The following is a 17,564-nucleotide window of genomic DNA, read 5'->3' as shown; positions in this document are numbered from 1 at the left end:
TATAGTCCAATTCTTAACCTAGGACTAACTGGCAGGAACACAGCCAATAGCTGTGCATTATTTTAATTGTAGGTATATTTTAGTTGCACAGTTATGTGACTGTAAATGCCTGTTAAAACATTCTCCTTGTCCTGTGACTTCGTGAAAACTCCCATTTTTGTAACTTAAACCATAATGGAGATGGTACATTATTCTTGTTGTTACTACTACTACTACTACTACTACTACTACTACTACTACTACTACAACAACTACATGAGTCTGACTTGTTTGGGTACCCTTACCTATGAATGCAATACAGCATGACTTCTTTTTTCCTTTTGTAACCCATGGACAATTTCTCATACAATGGTTTGCTGAGCGCAAAACCTTCTAATTTGTGACTAAACTGTACTTCTCATAATGCTGAGAGACTTCATGCAAACAGTATTAATGGTGTTATTAATTTTTTGTTTAACTGCAGTGGTGCATTTTTTAATCGATTTTAAAAATAAAATATGAAATGAGGGGTGATACTTGTATAATAATGGAATGGACATTGTGACATATCAATAAACGGTTTCACATGCTGCTGTTAACATACCAATCCTCTCAACTCTTCTCCCATCTCTCCTCCATCCCCAAAACAATCCAGTCAGGTTATCCACTTCAAAAGCTGATTGATATAAATAGATACCTGCTAAAATGTGTACTGTATTCTAATAAGGTTCTCAAATATTGGCTTTAGTTCATTTTGATAATTGTTTAAAGAACAATCCTTCTAAATGGAAAGGCAATGAGTAGGGCAACAAATTGAAGTGTTGGTTGTTATTCTGCTTTTTAGTCAGTCAAGAGTTTTCTAATTATGAGGAAAGTATGTTGCTTACCATTACAACCTTAAATTAGACATCTGACATTTAGAAAACTATCAATCTCTACTCACTTGCTATAATCTTTGTAGGGACCTCAGCATTTCCAAAAGGCAATTTATCCCAACTGTTTTGTTCTGCTATGCAAGGAGTGTAGATATCTAACTTTGAATGTCCAAAATAAGATGAAATTAATTTCATCTTATCAGATATTGAGAGATAGCCAAAATGGCTCTCATCAGATCTTTGCTTTTTGCGAGGTCTACTATACAAGATTATTTCCCGTTCACAAGGACCCTAAGTATCCCTTAAAGGCTTTGATTTTTCACTTCTGCTGATCAAAGTATCTTTAGTAGCTTCTTTTCATGTACTGACAATCAAAAGAGTTGCAAAACACACTCTGTAACCTCTGTTTTATTTCCTGAGACCCCAGGAAATACAACCACCCAGGCATGCATAATTTTTGGCATATACATAGCATAATAAGAGGATTTCTTAAAATAATTGTTTGTTCCTAATGATAATGTGAATGTTTTGATGAAAAGTTCATTGAAATGAAAAACAATCACTGAATTCTTTGCATATTTTATTTTTCTTTTTGATTTCCAACTCACACACATCTGGCATATTTTACATCTTTGCAATAAAACATGGTTACAATAGCTTAAGGAATTTATATATCCAAAATATTTCACCATGATCTCAAGATGAAATGAACTTGTCTTCCAGATGTTCAATAGTCTCCCAATTCTAAGCTACTAACTCAAGATATTGCTTACAGACGGGTGATGAATAACTTAATCATTACGCTGATCCCCATGATTTCAGAATCATAAATACAAACAACAATGAAGAAGGAAATTCAGTGCTAAACTTACTAATACAAGGTGGATAACAAATAAGTAATCACATCAATAAATAATGATATGTTTCTGGTGCAAAGTGCCAATACAAAGAATCCATTATCTTTTTAAATAAATGACTGCAAGTGAGTGTAAATTCTGAGAAAATTACATTCCTGTTACATGCCTCATAGCCCTACCGACACAATATGTACATCTATGACAATACAGTCACCAAATATACAAAGAAGAAACATGAATTAAAGTGTATATACCCCTGGGTGTGTAATTTGATCAGTACAATGTGCAGAAAATTATTCCAATAGTTATCATTACAGTATTGTAAAACATGAAGTGCCTTAGTCTGAGTGGCTTCAGGTGAGATTTTCAGAAGAACCAAAAAGAATAACCTCAGTCGCCTTTACAATGAAGCTAAGGCTGTCAAATAAACCAAGCTACTCAGAGGAAAAATAAGTGAAAAAAACACTGGGGGCTCTCTTGCCCATGATTTTTATGCCAAATGTTAATAATCCAGAAGTATAGCACTTTGTCTGTATTGGGAGTCATTAAGCATTACAAAGCATTAAACTGAACTTCCCTCTTTGCTCCCTTTCTGTCTAGTCTTTGAATTTAAAAGGGAGGAATTTAATTTCTATTGTATAAAGTATAAATATGGCAAATGATGGCTTTTTATCCAGATACTTCATGAGCAGAACTCCACTTAAGAGGGGTAAAGTTTAGATTCAAAAAGTGAAAAACATGTGTTGGTGGAAATGTTAAAATTACTGTTTGCGCCCAAATTCAACCCTTTAACACAAGCTGTACCCTTAGGCAGATCTCCAGTTTGATTTGTGTGAATGCACCTGTTCCTTCAAGACATCAGGTTTAAAGTACATGCAAGTTGTAACTCCACAATAAAATTAAGAAACAGTTTTGTTCTTTATACAAGGTTTTACTTTTACAAAAGTATCCCTTTAAAGTTAAGATGTGCATCTGATGTACAAAGTATCAAACGTATTTTTTTTATCTCAGCTTGAAAAGAGGCTGGAGATGGGATGCATGTTAGGTTCAAAGCCTAAACATTGAAATAACTGGACACAAGGTTCCCCAGAATTTTCAAAAGTCTTTTGTGGCGCATCCTACTACCTTTTCTCAATAAACAAAGATATATGAAATAATTACCAAAACATTTCCTAATTCATATAATTTACATGATACAAGCTTGCTTTTCAGCAGCTGGTGTTCAGTTGTGAAAAAACACACAAAGTAAAATGGTTGCTGACTACAATGTACAGCTATTGCTGGGTGTAATGGAATGTACAACGGAGGTCAATGCAGACGTGGTTTTCCACCAGAGACTACACCTTTCATTGCAGCACTTGTGCTCTCAGCTCTACCTGGGCTTTCAGTTCTTCATTCCACTTCAGTATCTGTTCTGATGTTCATAATGCCACCGGTTAAAATCTATATTAAAAGCTACAATGCTGCCAGAAGCCATGCCAGTAATCAGAGTTCTGAAAAAGATAGAAAAGATGGTCTTGTTAATCCTCTTTTACCTTCTCAAGCAGTGGTTCACTATAAACAGTAAAGAAATCTAAAAGAACAAGGCACTTTTTGCAACACTGTCTGAAGATGGGGGCATGGATTCAGTTTGTGATGGAGACATTATATTTAGGTGTTGAAATATGAGCCAAATTTCCATGTTCCCATATGGTCAAGGGCAATCTAGAAGTCCATTCAGTTGCCTTCACATAGGTAAAAGCATCATTCTCTCACATATCTTGCCTAGATTCCAGCTGCTTCTCCAGAAGGGTATGGGTCTTTGCTAGGTCCTTTGTCATATGTGCTACCCCAGGTATGTACCTCAGACTTCTGAGGCATCTCAAACAGTACTCACTGGCTATGCACAGGCAACTGAATTAGGCCCTAACCAGTACCCTCAGTGCAGTCTAAGACCAACTCTCTACAGGCCAGCGGGCAATGTACTTTAGGGTGATTGTCCTCTAGACTCCACAGTCTGTAGCAAGTAAATTGCCGCAGTTATTGCAGGGGCTTCCTCCTGTAGCTCACATGAAGTCACCTATGTCAAAACACCTTCCTTTAGGTGTTTTAGAATCCAGCTGCCTAATTTTGGGCACCTTGTGCCACTGGAGGTGCCCCAGATTGGCTGACATGCCTATGCTGACTGGCAGCTGGGACACAGGACCTCTGGACTTGGGGCTGCAGCTGGGATCTCCTGGATATCCTTGGGCCTCCTAGACAGAATGAGATGCCTCTGCAAAGACAACAGAACTGCTCTCATAATCACAAACTGATCACACCTTGGTACTCTAAAAAGTTTCATACTGAAATGTAGGCCCATATTTGTGTTGTTCTGGTGGCAATACTTGATGCGATTTTCCAGTTATCACATATTCTCTACTTCTGGTAGCTGAATTTTAAAATTGGATTAGATATCTATCACTACTTCTATCAAACCATACATAAGCCATTCCCTGCTTAATTATGTGACTAAAGCTGAGCAGGTACTTAAAGCACTTTGCACAGCGGAGGCTTCCCAGACTGGTGTTACAATAAGGGATAGAGAAAACAGGCAAGCTGAAATTTTTTGCAGTATAAATAAATCTCTTCAAACAGAGCACAGTACTGTATGCATAAACTGGCAAAACTCCAGAAGCAAATAGGTCTCTTCTAGTAAGTTAGTTTCAATTAGACCAAGTTGAGATTAAAAACTTGTTTCAAATCATCTATTCATACATGAGTAAATGAGGTATGTATTTTGTATATAGGCAGTTTTATTGCTTTACAAAATGGGTATATAGCATAGGAATGCTGAAAAGTGTAAGAAAAATAAACTGAAATTAATGCTGTATGATTTTTGTAATATTCTATGAATTCTTTGCATGTCATGAGTTTGTATATTAATAAGGAATACGACTGATCCATGATGTAAAGAGCAAATATACTCATAACCCCATATAAATGCAACATATAGGCTTACATTATAATCACATTACAATAGAAGACTGAGGGACCAGTTTCATATATCTTTTACACTTATGCTGTGTGTTTTAGTGCCCCAGCAATGACTACAAAAATCTAGGCTTGTACACTGCATCTTCATTGCTCAAGGTCAAAGAAAAGAACCACACTCACTCCTTGTGGATAGATCCACTGATAATATTACACATTATAGTCTAGATGCAACTCCAAGAAGTTCTACACAGCTGAAAATCAGAAATGTACAACAAACTTTTGTAATTGGTTTTAAGACATTGTTTAATAGTCACTACTGCATTCCAATCCAGTCTGACTATTCCTATGTTCTTAAATTAATGCAATTTTACTCATATTTTGCTAGCTGAGTCTCCAGCTTACTGACTTCAATGATAAAAGATCTCACCTTAATGTTAAGTGCTTGCACTATGAGGGTCAAGGATCAGAAAAAATGCTGAGTCAGATAAATAAGCAAGATAACAACTGGGGTAATGGTTCTGTACCATAATCTGTTAATGACTGCGTATCATAAATTCATACCTTAAAGTTCATTGATATATATACTTTGTGTAATTTTACCATTTGCATAGAAATATTAATGACAAACTCACCTCTGATCATGAGACAGATCCATAGCTCTTATGCCAGCATCACAGCCAGGGTAAATATAGAGCTGCTTGAAGTCACAGGCCTGCCATACTTCCACTACACCATTGTCTCCCCCTGTCACCAGGTTCTGCCCATCGCTGCTCAGGAGGATGGCCTTCAGGAGAAAAAGACAAAACCCAAGCACATTTGTTAGCTTTTATGGAAATGGGTTAATATTCCAAAAATGTAGTCAACTTCAAGCATTTCTTTAGCTCTGCCCACTTTAATTTTGAAGAAAAAGGCTCCCATTCCTATTTCTCCCCGATCAGAAATTAAACCAACAAATTTTGGACCTCCAGATTTTAAATAAAAGAAATGTGTGCTTTTAAACATAATATATAAACAAAAAGCTCTTTAACTGAATCTTCCAAGACTTGACTTCAGCACTTAACATTTCAATGTTTGTCTTACAATACTTGGTGCCATCACTAACACCTAAAGCAGAGCAGCAATCTGCATTCCTAATGCTGCTTCAAGTGATAGTGACAGAGCAGAGCCCTGAAGGCACAAATTCATGTCTTGGCTAATAAATGAAGACTAGACTCTTTTCAGAGCAATTTGTCTTTAAGACATATTTCCCACCGAAATTTAATTCCAAACAAAAATTCCAGGAATCATGTGGGATCATAAACAATTTGTTCTTATTTATTCTGGAAAAGCTCAAGTGCCTTTTTGCTTTTGGAGAAGGAGACGAGAGGATCTGTGTTTGAATATGACTTAACCAGGAGGCGGCAATTTTACATATATGATTTCCTTTAAACCACAGGGCAAATACATTCAATTTATTTTAGTAAATCAGGGTGAGACACAACAAATGTTTGTTTGCATTTAGATTTACCCTGGTTGAATCATTGATCTCCATCTGAGCTAAGAGTTTGCCATTAATGCTGAAATTGCTGAACCGTCCTCGTTCATAGTAGATGATGCAGTGACCTTCACTAGATACTGAAATTAAGCGAGGATACAAGCAGTTTTCTGTTCCTTCCAGGGCTCTCAGCAAATCTCCAGTAATTGTGTGTACCAGACAAGGACCTTCTGTATATGAAAACATAATATATCATACATTTGCTGCTTAAACAAACCATATATTCTGTGTACAAAGGCAATGCATAATACACATTTATATCACATTAGTCCTGCATAGATATAAGAAGATGCAATGTCTGCTTAAAGAATTTAAAATATGCAACAGAAAAGGAAATGCAACCATGTTAAGAAAACAGATGCAACATGACTAAACATGGTAGTTTATTATTTACTTAAACTGGTAGGAGTTGTCATTGATCTGTTTTCTAAAATATTTTTTCCTCCTTCCAAGCATTCAGAAGCCTCAGCCTTACTGCCTTCCTCCAACAACATGAACTCTCTTTAGCCTGCCTGTTCACATTAAACAGATGGGGCTCTATCAGTGACTAGTAGGAGCAACTCCCAGAGGGCATATAATCATATCACTGCATATTTCTCCTATAGACAGTGGCAGTTCCTGTAGGTCCTCTCCCCCAGTGAATATGTTATATGCAGAGATTTCAGTCCCAAATTGTTTTAACAATGGGAGTCAACCAACAGTCAACAGAGTTACTAAGCTATCTGGACTTTAAGAGCTTTTAGGAGTCCACACTATAACTGCATTTACTTCAGAGAGATTTTAATACAAGGTTTTAATGCCTTTTTATTAATGTTGATGCAAGAAAAAAACAAGTATGAAATCTACAATGTAAATTTTAAGACACAAAACTAGGCTATTTCCATTTCAAGATCTATGAGAAAAGCTCTTGTGAAAGTGAAATCTATTCCTACTAAGAAAAAAGTCTCTTCTATGATAAATGTAGTGGGTCACGGTAAATACTAAATTTTTTCTTTTATGAATCATAGGATACTCCTGGACAGCACAGTAATCTCTTCCTTATACAACTGGCTTATGACCCTGAAAGTAAATTCATACTGGCAGACTCAGCCACCTCATGTTAAGTCCTTCTAACTTCTCTGAAATTCACACAGCAGCTGGGTTTGCCCAAGCAGAATGAATCACAGCATCAGTGCATTCGAGTGTGAGTCCTCTGGTACAGGTTTTTATCTGTGTTTGCATAAAGTCTTATGAAGAGAGACCACACTCCTGACTGGGTTCATGGGATACGACTTCAATGGAATTAATTTATTTCCTCAAATACTTAAGTTTCAGCTTTGGAAATACTGAATTGCCAGAATGTTATAAGAAGTGATGCTTCCACCTTTAGAATAATTACCGTGTTAGATTTTTCAAAAGAAAAGTGTAATGCCTTCATAGCCAAGTGGTGATGGACACAAAAAGGCACGAAGAAAATCTGATTTAGGATGCTACTGTAAAGACATAGAGACCAACCGCTCTTTTTTGTGTTTGTTGGATGAGAACGTGCAAACATCAACCTGATGCACAGGATTTTTCTCAGAGGAGTCTTGCATGTGCTGTCTCCCTGCCTCAGCAGATTCTCGAGTACTGTGTGTGTTATCACAGTGCCACAGCCAGCTCTGGAGGGACACCATCCCCACAACAGGGAGCACAGGCAGTGCACAGGCAGGATGGCAGAGCAACGCAGCACTGCCATGAAATGCAATCTAAGAAGCTTGAAAGGGAGTGGAAAGGTCAGAAACTGAAGAAGCAGCTTTAAAACAGGCATCTGCTGGAAACCAGCAAGAAAAAAAAGGGATGTTCTGACTGCATTTATATATGGACTAAAGTTTGAAGAGGAAGAATATGAGAAGAGTAACTCAGGGGACAGACTGAGCCTCCAGTTCTCTTGATCAATTAGAAACATGTTCTGGATTTCATGTAAAAGTCTTTGGTCCTCCAGCAGCCTTTGCTTCTAAAAATATGTAAGTTACCAGAGCATTATATACTTAGTGAAGCAGAAGATAATTGAGTACAGATTCCAGTTATTTTAATAAGAGGGAATTTGCAAAACAGATAGTTGGAAAGGGCACACTATTATGGCAGTAACAGTGTATAAAGCTGCCTTAAAAGATAAGAAATAGCAGTGCTGCAAGAAAAAACTTTAGTTTCAGCATCACTGCAGATTTTTTTTTGTAAATGTCTTGACTTTGTCTACAACTTTATGTACTATGTCATTATGAGAGTTAATGACCCATTAGGATTTCCTGGTAAAAATGCCTTTACTCAAAAGCTTCACACTCAGCTTTGAAAATAAATGTTGATCTCTGGGGCAGTATAAAAGATCATAACCCAGGAGCTCAGCTGTGAGCAAAAGTGGGCAGACCAAGCATCACATCCTTCTTACCCTCAGAAGCAGCAAACTTTTTAAAAATGAGTAAAAGTATATCCAAGGGGATGAATAAAGCAGACATCACTGTAGACAGAGAAAGCAAGTAGCTGGATGTGGATGTAGGAGTGGACTAGAAATGAGACAGGAAGATATATAGGGAAGAAGAACCTTAAGGAAGGACAAGGGTAATGTAAAGAAAGGAAACAAGAAGGGAGAAGAGATAATGTAGCACAAAAGAAAGTAGGAGAAAAAGGGAAGGAGGGGGAGGCAAAAAAGAAAGGAAAAGAGAAAAAGATATGCAGTTTTCCAAATTAAGAAAATAAGCTGAATGAGAGAAGGCAGTGGGGGAAGAAGAGTGGACATGGAATTCAGGGGAAAAGGAGAAAGTGGGCAGAACAAGTGAAACAGACCAAATGCAGGAGAAAAGAAAGATGAAGCAGTCATTGAGGTGGGTGCTTTGTTTACATTGATTACCAGTTACACAGGAGACTGCTGCAGGTTTGGAAAGCTACTTTGAACATTTGTGTTAGCAACTGTTGGATACTTGGATTCCATAGATAAATAACAGGGAGAAAGAGTGAACATACGGCTCTGTTTTCTAGAAGAGAGATAACAACAAACCTGCAAACTCCTAATTATTTGGAGTCCACTACAAAAAAAAAGCTACCAGATGAAATGCTGTCCACAGATCCAAACCCAAGCAAACTGACCCTGCTTGCCTTGTTAAAGACACTGATGTCTGTTCTACAAACTGTCATTCAGTAAGAATAGGGTGGAGAACTTGGAGCTGGGCCTCCCTTAAATACAGGTCTCTATCAACAGTTTCCTCAAAATCAGCAGATGTCATTATGTGTTATTGTATAAATTTTTATCAAATACTCCTCCAGATCTGGGGGGAATAGTAGCACAGGCTAGCAGTTAGAAGGAACGATCAAGTTAATTTGTGTCTAAACCTTGTAGGTCCAGATAGTAAGTAATAGCATTTAGAGTAAGCTGCTGCAGATTCCCCCAGAATTATAACACCTTAGTAGAGGAGACTTTGGATAACTAAAGTATTTGTGGCTTGAGGGAAGACTAAGAAGTATCACTAAAAAAGGCTCTAAAAATGTTAAGAGTTAAATTATAAAAACATTTCTGACCTTTAGCACCACTGATAACAAGTCCCAGCTCTGCACAGACTGACACGCAGACAACTTCATGGTCATGACCAGTTAGAACAGCACGAGGAGCTGGATAATCACCTGTTAAAAAAAAAAAAAACAAACAAAAACAAGCAACCAAAAACAAACACAAGAAGAAAAACAAAAAAAGGAAACAACAGAGGAATGCCAAACCAGACCTGTTTCAGCAACAAAAGAACTTTGCTGTAATTTGCCTTAAACGAGGAAGCATCAAAGAGGTGCGGTGTGCTTAAATATCTCATACTTAGGTTTCTGAGCAAAATACCTTCAGATAGCATTAAGTTTCATAAGCACAGCATCTCAATGCATTAATTCATACATTTTATATTTGAATTCATACATTCAAACTGGTTTTGGTTTAGAAATTATGGACCACATGCTATTTACAATGCACAAATGATAACAATACATCACTGGTTTGTGACCTCAAATACTGAAAATGTGTATTTCAGATAAAGAGCACAAAGTGTGGTGGTTATTAAAAGCACTGTAATGTAAAAGTCTGCTATTGAACATACATGTCACGGCTTCTGCTAGGATGCTAAAGAATACCATGAGTTGAGGATGTTCTTATATTAATGATCATAATTTGTTTCATGAAACTGGGGATAGAGGAGAGGAGGAACAGCACTGTATTGGGAAGATACTAATGTTGCACAGACATTATTGATTCAGAGACACATTGAATGTTTATAGATTAAAATTATACCTAAAAATGGTTATGGATATACATCATTTTATATATATCACTACGGATACCTGTGCCTTTTTCATCACATTTAATTTATTAAAGAGTAGGATAGACTACTCCCTACATATTTATTTTTTACATTCAGGAGATAAATGTATTTTATTTTGGGTTCAAACAAGTGGGCGTTTATGGAGTGTTTATGAGACAAATAGCAACATTTCTGTTGTTTCTAAGAATAACAGATGCGGACATCTTAACAGTGAAACTCTTATATGCAGCAAGGAATTGCTCAGTATTTGATATTGCTTTGCTAGGCAGAGACTAACTTGCTAAAAGTTAGAAATTTGCTTGATAAGACATATTTAATCTGGTTATGTTTACTTTGCAGAAATGAAACATAGAAAACTGGGATTTTCCAAAGGACTGGAGTTCTGCCAGTGTACTTCAAATATTAAAAAGGATAGAAGAAATGATCTAGGGAACTGCAGATTAATTACTGTAACATTAATCCTATGCGGAATAACAAAATGGTTAATCCACAGTTCTGTCAACAAAGAATCGAAAGAAAAAAATCTCATTAATGCCAGTCACTATGCAGTACTGGAATGGGAGTCTTGTCAAGTGAGCTTCTTATCTGTTTTTGACAGGATAACAGGTATAGTTGATAGAGATGGCTATGTTAAAATGGCCTCCAAGCATTTTTTTCAATATATGTGTTTTAGTAATGCAATGTTTTTATTTAAACCTGGTTTATATGGAACTGATTATGGACAACACAGAAGCTGGTTCAATGACAGAGCTTAAATTTTTTTCTCCATAGAAAGGTATCTACTATGCTAGAAAATTAGGGTGTCCAGTAAGGAGCTGGGAAATGATTCTTGATCGAATACTAACCAATAATGGTATCTACAGGATAATATAAAATCTTTGCTGGTAAGATACGGATATACATAGAACCGGTACAAAGATAATGAAGACAGAAAGTCATTGTTATAACATTCTCTGCACTGCCTAGTTAAATAAAAAGGTAGTAAAATATGTTTTATTTATTTCGTTTTTTCTGAATGAAGCCAGGTGGAAGGTTGATGCTCCTGGACAAGCACAAGCTCTGCTCACTGGAGAGGAGATTCTGTTCTGGAAGGCAGTGAGATAGAGAAGGATTTATGGAGACAGAAAGGAAAAGTCCATCAACATTAACTTTCAGTGCAATACTCTAGAATAACAAATAGGAAACAAGACCTATCTTGCCACTGTAGACCAGAAAGATTAGTCTTGTATCCACATTTACAGAAATAAGCTTGAAGGAGGGTTACAACTGATTGAGAGAATAAGAGGAGGCTGCACAGTGTTTCAAGTGTTTTCTCTCCACTGCACAGGCAGCAAAGCAGTGACTTGACCACCATAGTTGGGAGTCACAGTCATAAAAGAAGTCCAATAGCCCAGAAATTTATCTTGCAGCTAATGGCACACAGCAAGGTCCAACGGGTGAATGACTGCACACTTTTCAACCCTGCAATAAAGTGCAGTTTCCTAACTGGAAGAACAGTTAAACACTAAAACAAATTAAAAAGGGAACTACCTGAGTAGCTAAGCAATATTGCATGGATTTCTGAAAGACATGCTTTAGGAATGGAGGTTTGGATAGACTTTTGTGTGTCAATGAATTTAGTCTTTTTTATTGCAGACACTCACATCATATAAACCTGTTCATAAATTCATGAAATGACTATCTGGGTATGTGACTTGGAAGGACGTTCCAGATCTTTCCTATTCTCAAGGAGAAATATTCTGATTTTCCGTCTGAATTTATTCCTGTCTACCTTGTATCTCTTTGTTCTTGTGTTAGCATTGTCCTTTAGCTTCAGGTATTTTCCCTCTCTTGTGTTTTCCCCACTGATGTACTTACAGAATAAATCAGCCCACCCAGTCTTTCCTCTTGTCTCTGTTACACAAACCAAACTCTTACAAACCTTTGCAGTGACAGGCTTGCCATTTTTTAGTCATTGTAGAAACACATTTCTGTGTCTGTCTAACTCCAAGTTCTTTCTTAAATTTCAGTAGCCAGAACTGTATGTAACAATAGTTGAAAATTTAGCATGAATATACAGTATTTCTTGTCAAATCCTAACATCTCCTGTCATCAAAATTTTAATAATAATTCCACGCATTTTACTATCTTTCTTGAACCAGATGAGAACCATGGTTTTGCAGACTTCTGTTTTGGACCCAGTAGTACAGGGAGTCAATCTACCTGGTTTTATCATTGCATTGTAGAGACACATTAACAATTTCCTATCTCTAATGAAAACAGCTACCCCAGTAAATCCTATTTTCCCAACCTTTAACTTAGCCTGCAAGAAAAGAATCTTTCTGGCCTGGAAAGTGAAGATGTGAACTGAAAACTGGGCTTTACTGCTAGGGAAGGATGGATTTTGGAAGAAACAGAAGATGATTTGTGTATCTCATCCAATACTAGCTGTATTTTGAGATTTAGATTTTTATCATTTCCTCATCAGTGTTGCTGTTGAGAACACAATCTCCTTTTGAGGTTTTCTTTTCTCCGAGTGCATAGCAGAAAAGTGAAAAAAAATGTTATTCAGCTAAATGCAGAATTTCTCACTTCGTTTTGTTTTGTTTTGGTTTGTTTTTTTGTTTGTCATCCTGGAAGAGAAAGGAATTATGCTCAAGGTTCATCGTGGTTTAAGCTCTGATTACAGAGGTGTATACAGTTGTGTCAGCAGACTGCAAGGGTGAATGACTGAAATTATTCGATAGTTACAAATTTTTTAATGGAAAAGAAATAATATGATTTTCAAAAGGAGTTTCCTCAATGTTTCCTAGGAAAACACTATAATATCATGAAACTGTAAAATGTCAGAATATGAAAAAGGGCATATTTCATTGACTTGATTTATAAAGGAAAATGCTTATAAAGAAACAACTGCCCTGGAACATAGATCTTTGAGTCCTGTTTTTCAGTAAATACAAATTAATAATAGAATATCATTAACAGAAGTAACAGTCCGACATTAATTGGAAAATAGGATTTTTCCCCTTAGGGCTCAAACAAAAAAATTATTCAGAGATACTTTCTACAGAAAAAACTGTGGCATGGGGAAGAGAACCTCTGTCATATTTTATTGCTAAGGACAGAAGTTGTGAACTCCAGGAATCATTCAAAATCTAGCAAAATATTCTGTCACTGTCACATCACCATTGATAGATGCAGCCAGATGTCAAAGGCTGCAGCTCTGAGGGAATTGCAGGTGAAGAAATCCTACCTATGAACTGAGATACCATCACTGTAAACTCCCTGTAATTTCCCCAAAGGAGCACCTTTGAACCAAATTACTAGAGGGTAGAAGGAAAAAAAAATAATAATCTGCTGTATTTCCAAACAAATAAGTTTTTCTACAAAGTCTAAAATAAAATACATCTTCCCTTCTCTCTGAAAAATATAATGCTTAATACTATTGCAATGTTCTTCTGGAACAAATCATGTTCTTGCATTGTAAGGAAAAAAAAGAAGAAAATACAGAGAATAGACAGGATTACTGTTTCTCTCACTTTTTTTTTTTTTTTTTTTTTTTTTTTTTTTTTTTTTTTTCCCCAGGAATTATGTAGCTATTGCTATGGGGACACATCTAGGAGTCATCTGCATAAAGAAACATGAGGCAAATCTCAGCTTCCATTTCATCTTTGACTTTGACGGATGCAAGTACAAGGCTATAGCTGAATTATTTGTTGAAAATAATTTACTTTACTATTTACTTTACTATTATAACTTTTGAGGGGATAGTCATCAGAAAAAAAATATCATAGTGGCTTTCATGGAAGTGAAATGCAATAACCTTCTTGAATTTTTCTTGCCAGAAAAAACATTTTGGAGTTTGACGAAAAGATAAGGTTATGAGCAATAAATAGGAATATTTCAAAACAGGAAATAGCCATTAACAATGTCCACAACATGAGAGAGCAATGCTTGTAAAAGAAAGATTTCTGACAGAAATATATTCATATATTCAAAATATTGTCACCTCCAGCAGAACTGGTTTATTTGCTGAGGAATGTGAGCAGCCTTTTATATATCTACAAACAATTCAACCAGGTGAGTAGACTTCCAGGTACCTTGCACCTATCCAGACCCCAAAAGGAAAATTACAGTGGAGGAAAGAAGAGTAAGGATTTGCTGCTTCTCTTCCTATTTCTTCCACTAAATTGCTTTGGGAACTTTGGCAAGTTGCTGAACCACCCTGCACTGTACAGTTCCAAGCAACAAAGCATGGGCACAGACATCTGTTGATAAAATGCTAGATGTAACTGCATTAGTTCAGGTGTATTATTGGCTCATTTACCTTTCTGTAGAAGCCTTAGGAGAGAGATGTCTTTGGCTATGAGAGTAGAGATGGTGCCAGTAAAAATCATACACTAGTTTTTGAAGAGCTTTTACTCTGGCAGAACAGTGCTAAGACACTGTATTTTAAAAATTAATGCTTAAATTGCACAAACATACAAGTACCATAATAACTCTTTAAACAAGCAAAGCAAATGGCATGTATGCCAACGTGCTTCTGCAGAACCTTCAGATGGCCATTCGGTCCACTTTGTACAGGTCACACCGGTGGCTATTTCTAAACTGCTGCCTTTTCAAGGTTAAACTAGGACATTTTATAGGGTATTAAAATGTAGAGGGATATAAAAGAATAAGTGAATATTCTGAGTTCAGAATATAACTACTCTTTCAAGACATAAACTCATAAAATCTGTGATGTTCACAATTTGAAATTGTTTCAAAATTATGTTATGTGAAAGGAATACTTAAAAGTATACTTCATGACCTTAAAAAAAGTGCATGTTAACTTGACAAAGATCCTTCATGGTAGCGCTTACCCTGCCTTTCAGGTATATACAGAATATACTCACTGGGACAGGACGAATTGTTAGCACCTCTGAGGATTATGTTATAATGTTAAACAAACCCAGCTTAGGGCTGATAGACACATATTTTCTAACCGTCAGCACAGTTCCCGTTAGAAAAAGCAGGGTTAACTCTCACACCTCGTGTGACCATCCTCTTGGAAGCTACAATAGGTAATGAGAAATGTCAAGTCCCAAGATCAATGAAATTTCAGGCTCTAGGGAGAAAACAGGAATAGCATTGATCCTTTTAAAGAACACCAGTCAGAGGGTGAATGTAATATATTGCACAGAGAGGCTCAAGAGGATAAGCGGCCAAGTCCAACATACTTACCTGACAAAAAATTCAATCAGCTTTTAGCACAAGCTGCCTACTCTTCCTTTCTTTCATGCAGGAGTCTGATTCCAATTAAAGTGTGCAAATTAATTTTTATCACTTCCAAATTAGTTTCTGAATTTGTGTCTGTTTCAGATGAAAGCATCTGTCCCTCACTTTTCTGCAATTCTATCATCCACTTTGGTATTCAAAGACTCAGAGATAATTCTCATTTTCGAAGTCACTTGTTTGAAAGAGACATTCAATAAAGCAATCATAAAATATAAAACAACTATAACGATACATGTTGAACTCCAGGGCATATCATGTACTCTCTTTGCTCCTTTTTGTGATGACTAATACAGTTGCTATGTGAGAAGAAATTTGTATACAAATTAGTGCTCAGCTAAAACAAGTCTCAATATATCATAAGAGAAAAAAAAATCAAAACACATTGTCAAACTCCATCTCAATAATTTTTCTATTCAGACTCTTAGAACTGCAAAGATTTACATTTGCCAGATCACTTCAAAGAATTAAAATAAGCAAACTATGTCTTTTGCATGTGCTGTGTCTTCCTAAAAGAAAACAGATTCCTTTCACTGTTCTCTCAACTGCAGCTGATTTATATAATGTGGTCATCAACTTAATAAGGTGCAGATTCAGATTACCTATTTCAGATGGGCAATTTTGGCTTAGAAAGGAGGTATCTGACCCTGGCAAGATGACTAAGCTTCATTCAGTTCAGTGTTTTTCCCAAAGGTGGTACTTACCTAAGCAAGGATAAAGAAATAAGGGGAGCCTCAAACATACATAAAAACCTGCATTCAACTGCCCCTTCAACCTAAATGAATTAATGCCACATCTCACACTTTCCAGGAGCATCCCCAGGCACAAGCCTCTAGTCTAGGCTGGATAAAGACATTTTCTATCACTGATATCAGAGCTTAGCCATTGCATAGCCATGAAACCAATTTTTGTTGGACCACAGAAAGTACGAGTAGGGAGATCTGCCCTACATACTGCTGTTGAAGATACGCAGGTTTGGTTCCTGGTTTCTTGATTTATCTCTATTTCTATCCAATCATCATGTCACAGAAGATGCATAAACAAGAGCAGAGAGAAGAATTTTGCTTTCCACCAAAGCTGGAGGTTCACACAGCGCCCCTCCCACATTAATTTATAGCCTGATAGTCAGCATATGCTTGTGAATATGGGAATGCAGGTTTGAATTCCCTCAGTCTCTGGAGGCCAAGAACTTAGTCTCCCACTTCCTGGACAAACATTCTAGCCAGAAGGATTTTTTTACAAGCTATTTTTAAAGCTACTCCTTGGAAAACATGGTATTTAAAATCTGGTAAAACTTCTTTCTTTTCACAGCAATTGTGAGAAGTGTCAAGACCCTGTGACAGGTGCAAACTGAACCAGAAACTCCTTTTTGATACTTATTGTAGAACAAAAGTGATAACTTAATAAACACATTGATTGGAAAAAATATTTTAAAGTTATAAAATGCTCATCATGCTCTCATAGGCAAGCTTTCAAGACACTTGCGAGACTCTTATCAAAGACACAGTTTTTCTCCATTCTCCTCTTTAAACCAAAGCTGGTTCTGTATTTCCCACAGACACAGCTGAGGTTGCCCTCCGAGCACATGCCTACACACGTATTTCAGCAGAAGGCTCTACACAGGTCTGACAAGTTATGTTATTGACATTCATGTTGTTTAGTGGAGATTTTATCTAAGTCATGAATTCTAGAAATCTTACTAGAATCGGTAAGGAGTTTGTTCTGACAATCTTGCCCCAGAGTATTTCACAATAACTGATTGTGATTGCTGTTTTCTAATGAAACAGTATCTACATTT

General features: G+C 36.6%; 1 protein-coding gene across 1 annotated transcript in view; it reads right to left on the bottom strand.

Moving 5' to 3' along the window:
• Positions 1 to 1,417: 1,417 nt before the first annotated feature.
• NBEA (neurobeachin) overlaps positions 1,418 to 17,564 on the bottom strand; it is a 414,406-nt gene continuing 398,259 nt past the window's right edge. The window contains exons 56-59 of the mRNA XM_026862195.1: positions 9,732 to 9,833; positions 6,174 to 6,370; positions 5,299 to 5,450; positions 1,418 to 3,204 (exon numbers count right to left, since the gene is read on the bottom strand). Of these exons, the coding sequence (XP_026717996.1) occupies positions 3,114 to 3,204; positions 5,299 to 5,450; positions 6,174 to 6,370; positions 9,732 to 9,833 (542 nt within the window). The 3' untranslated portion in view covers positions 1,418 to 3,113. The remainder of the gene's footprint in view (positions 3,205 to 5,298; positions 5,451 to 6,173; positions 6,371 to 9,731; positions 9,834 to 17,564) is intronic.

The sequence above is a fragment of the Athene cunicularia genome (assembly GCF_003259725.1).
Source record: "Athene cunicularia isolate RWA chromosome 1 unlocalized genomic scaffold, athCun1 chr1_part1, whole genome shotgun sequence".
NCBI lineage: Eukaryota > Metazoa > Chordata > Aves > Strigiformes > Strigidae > Athene > Athene cunicularia.
This window is presented reverse-complemented; position numbering and strand designations above follow the sequence as displayed.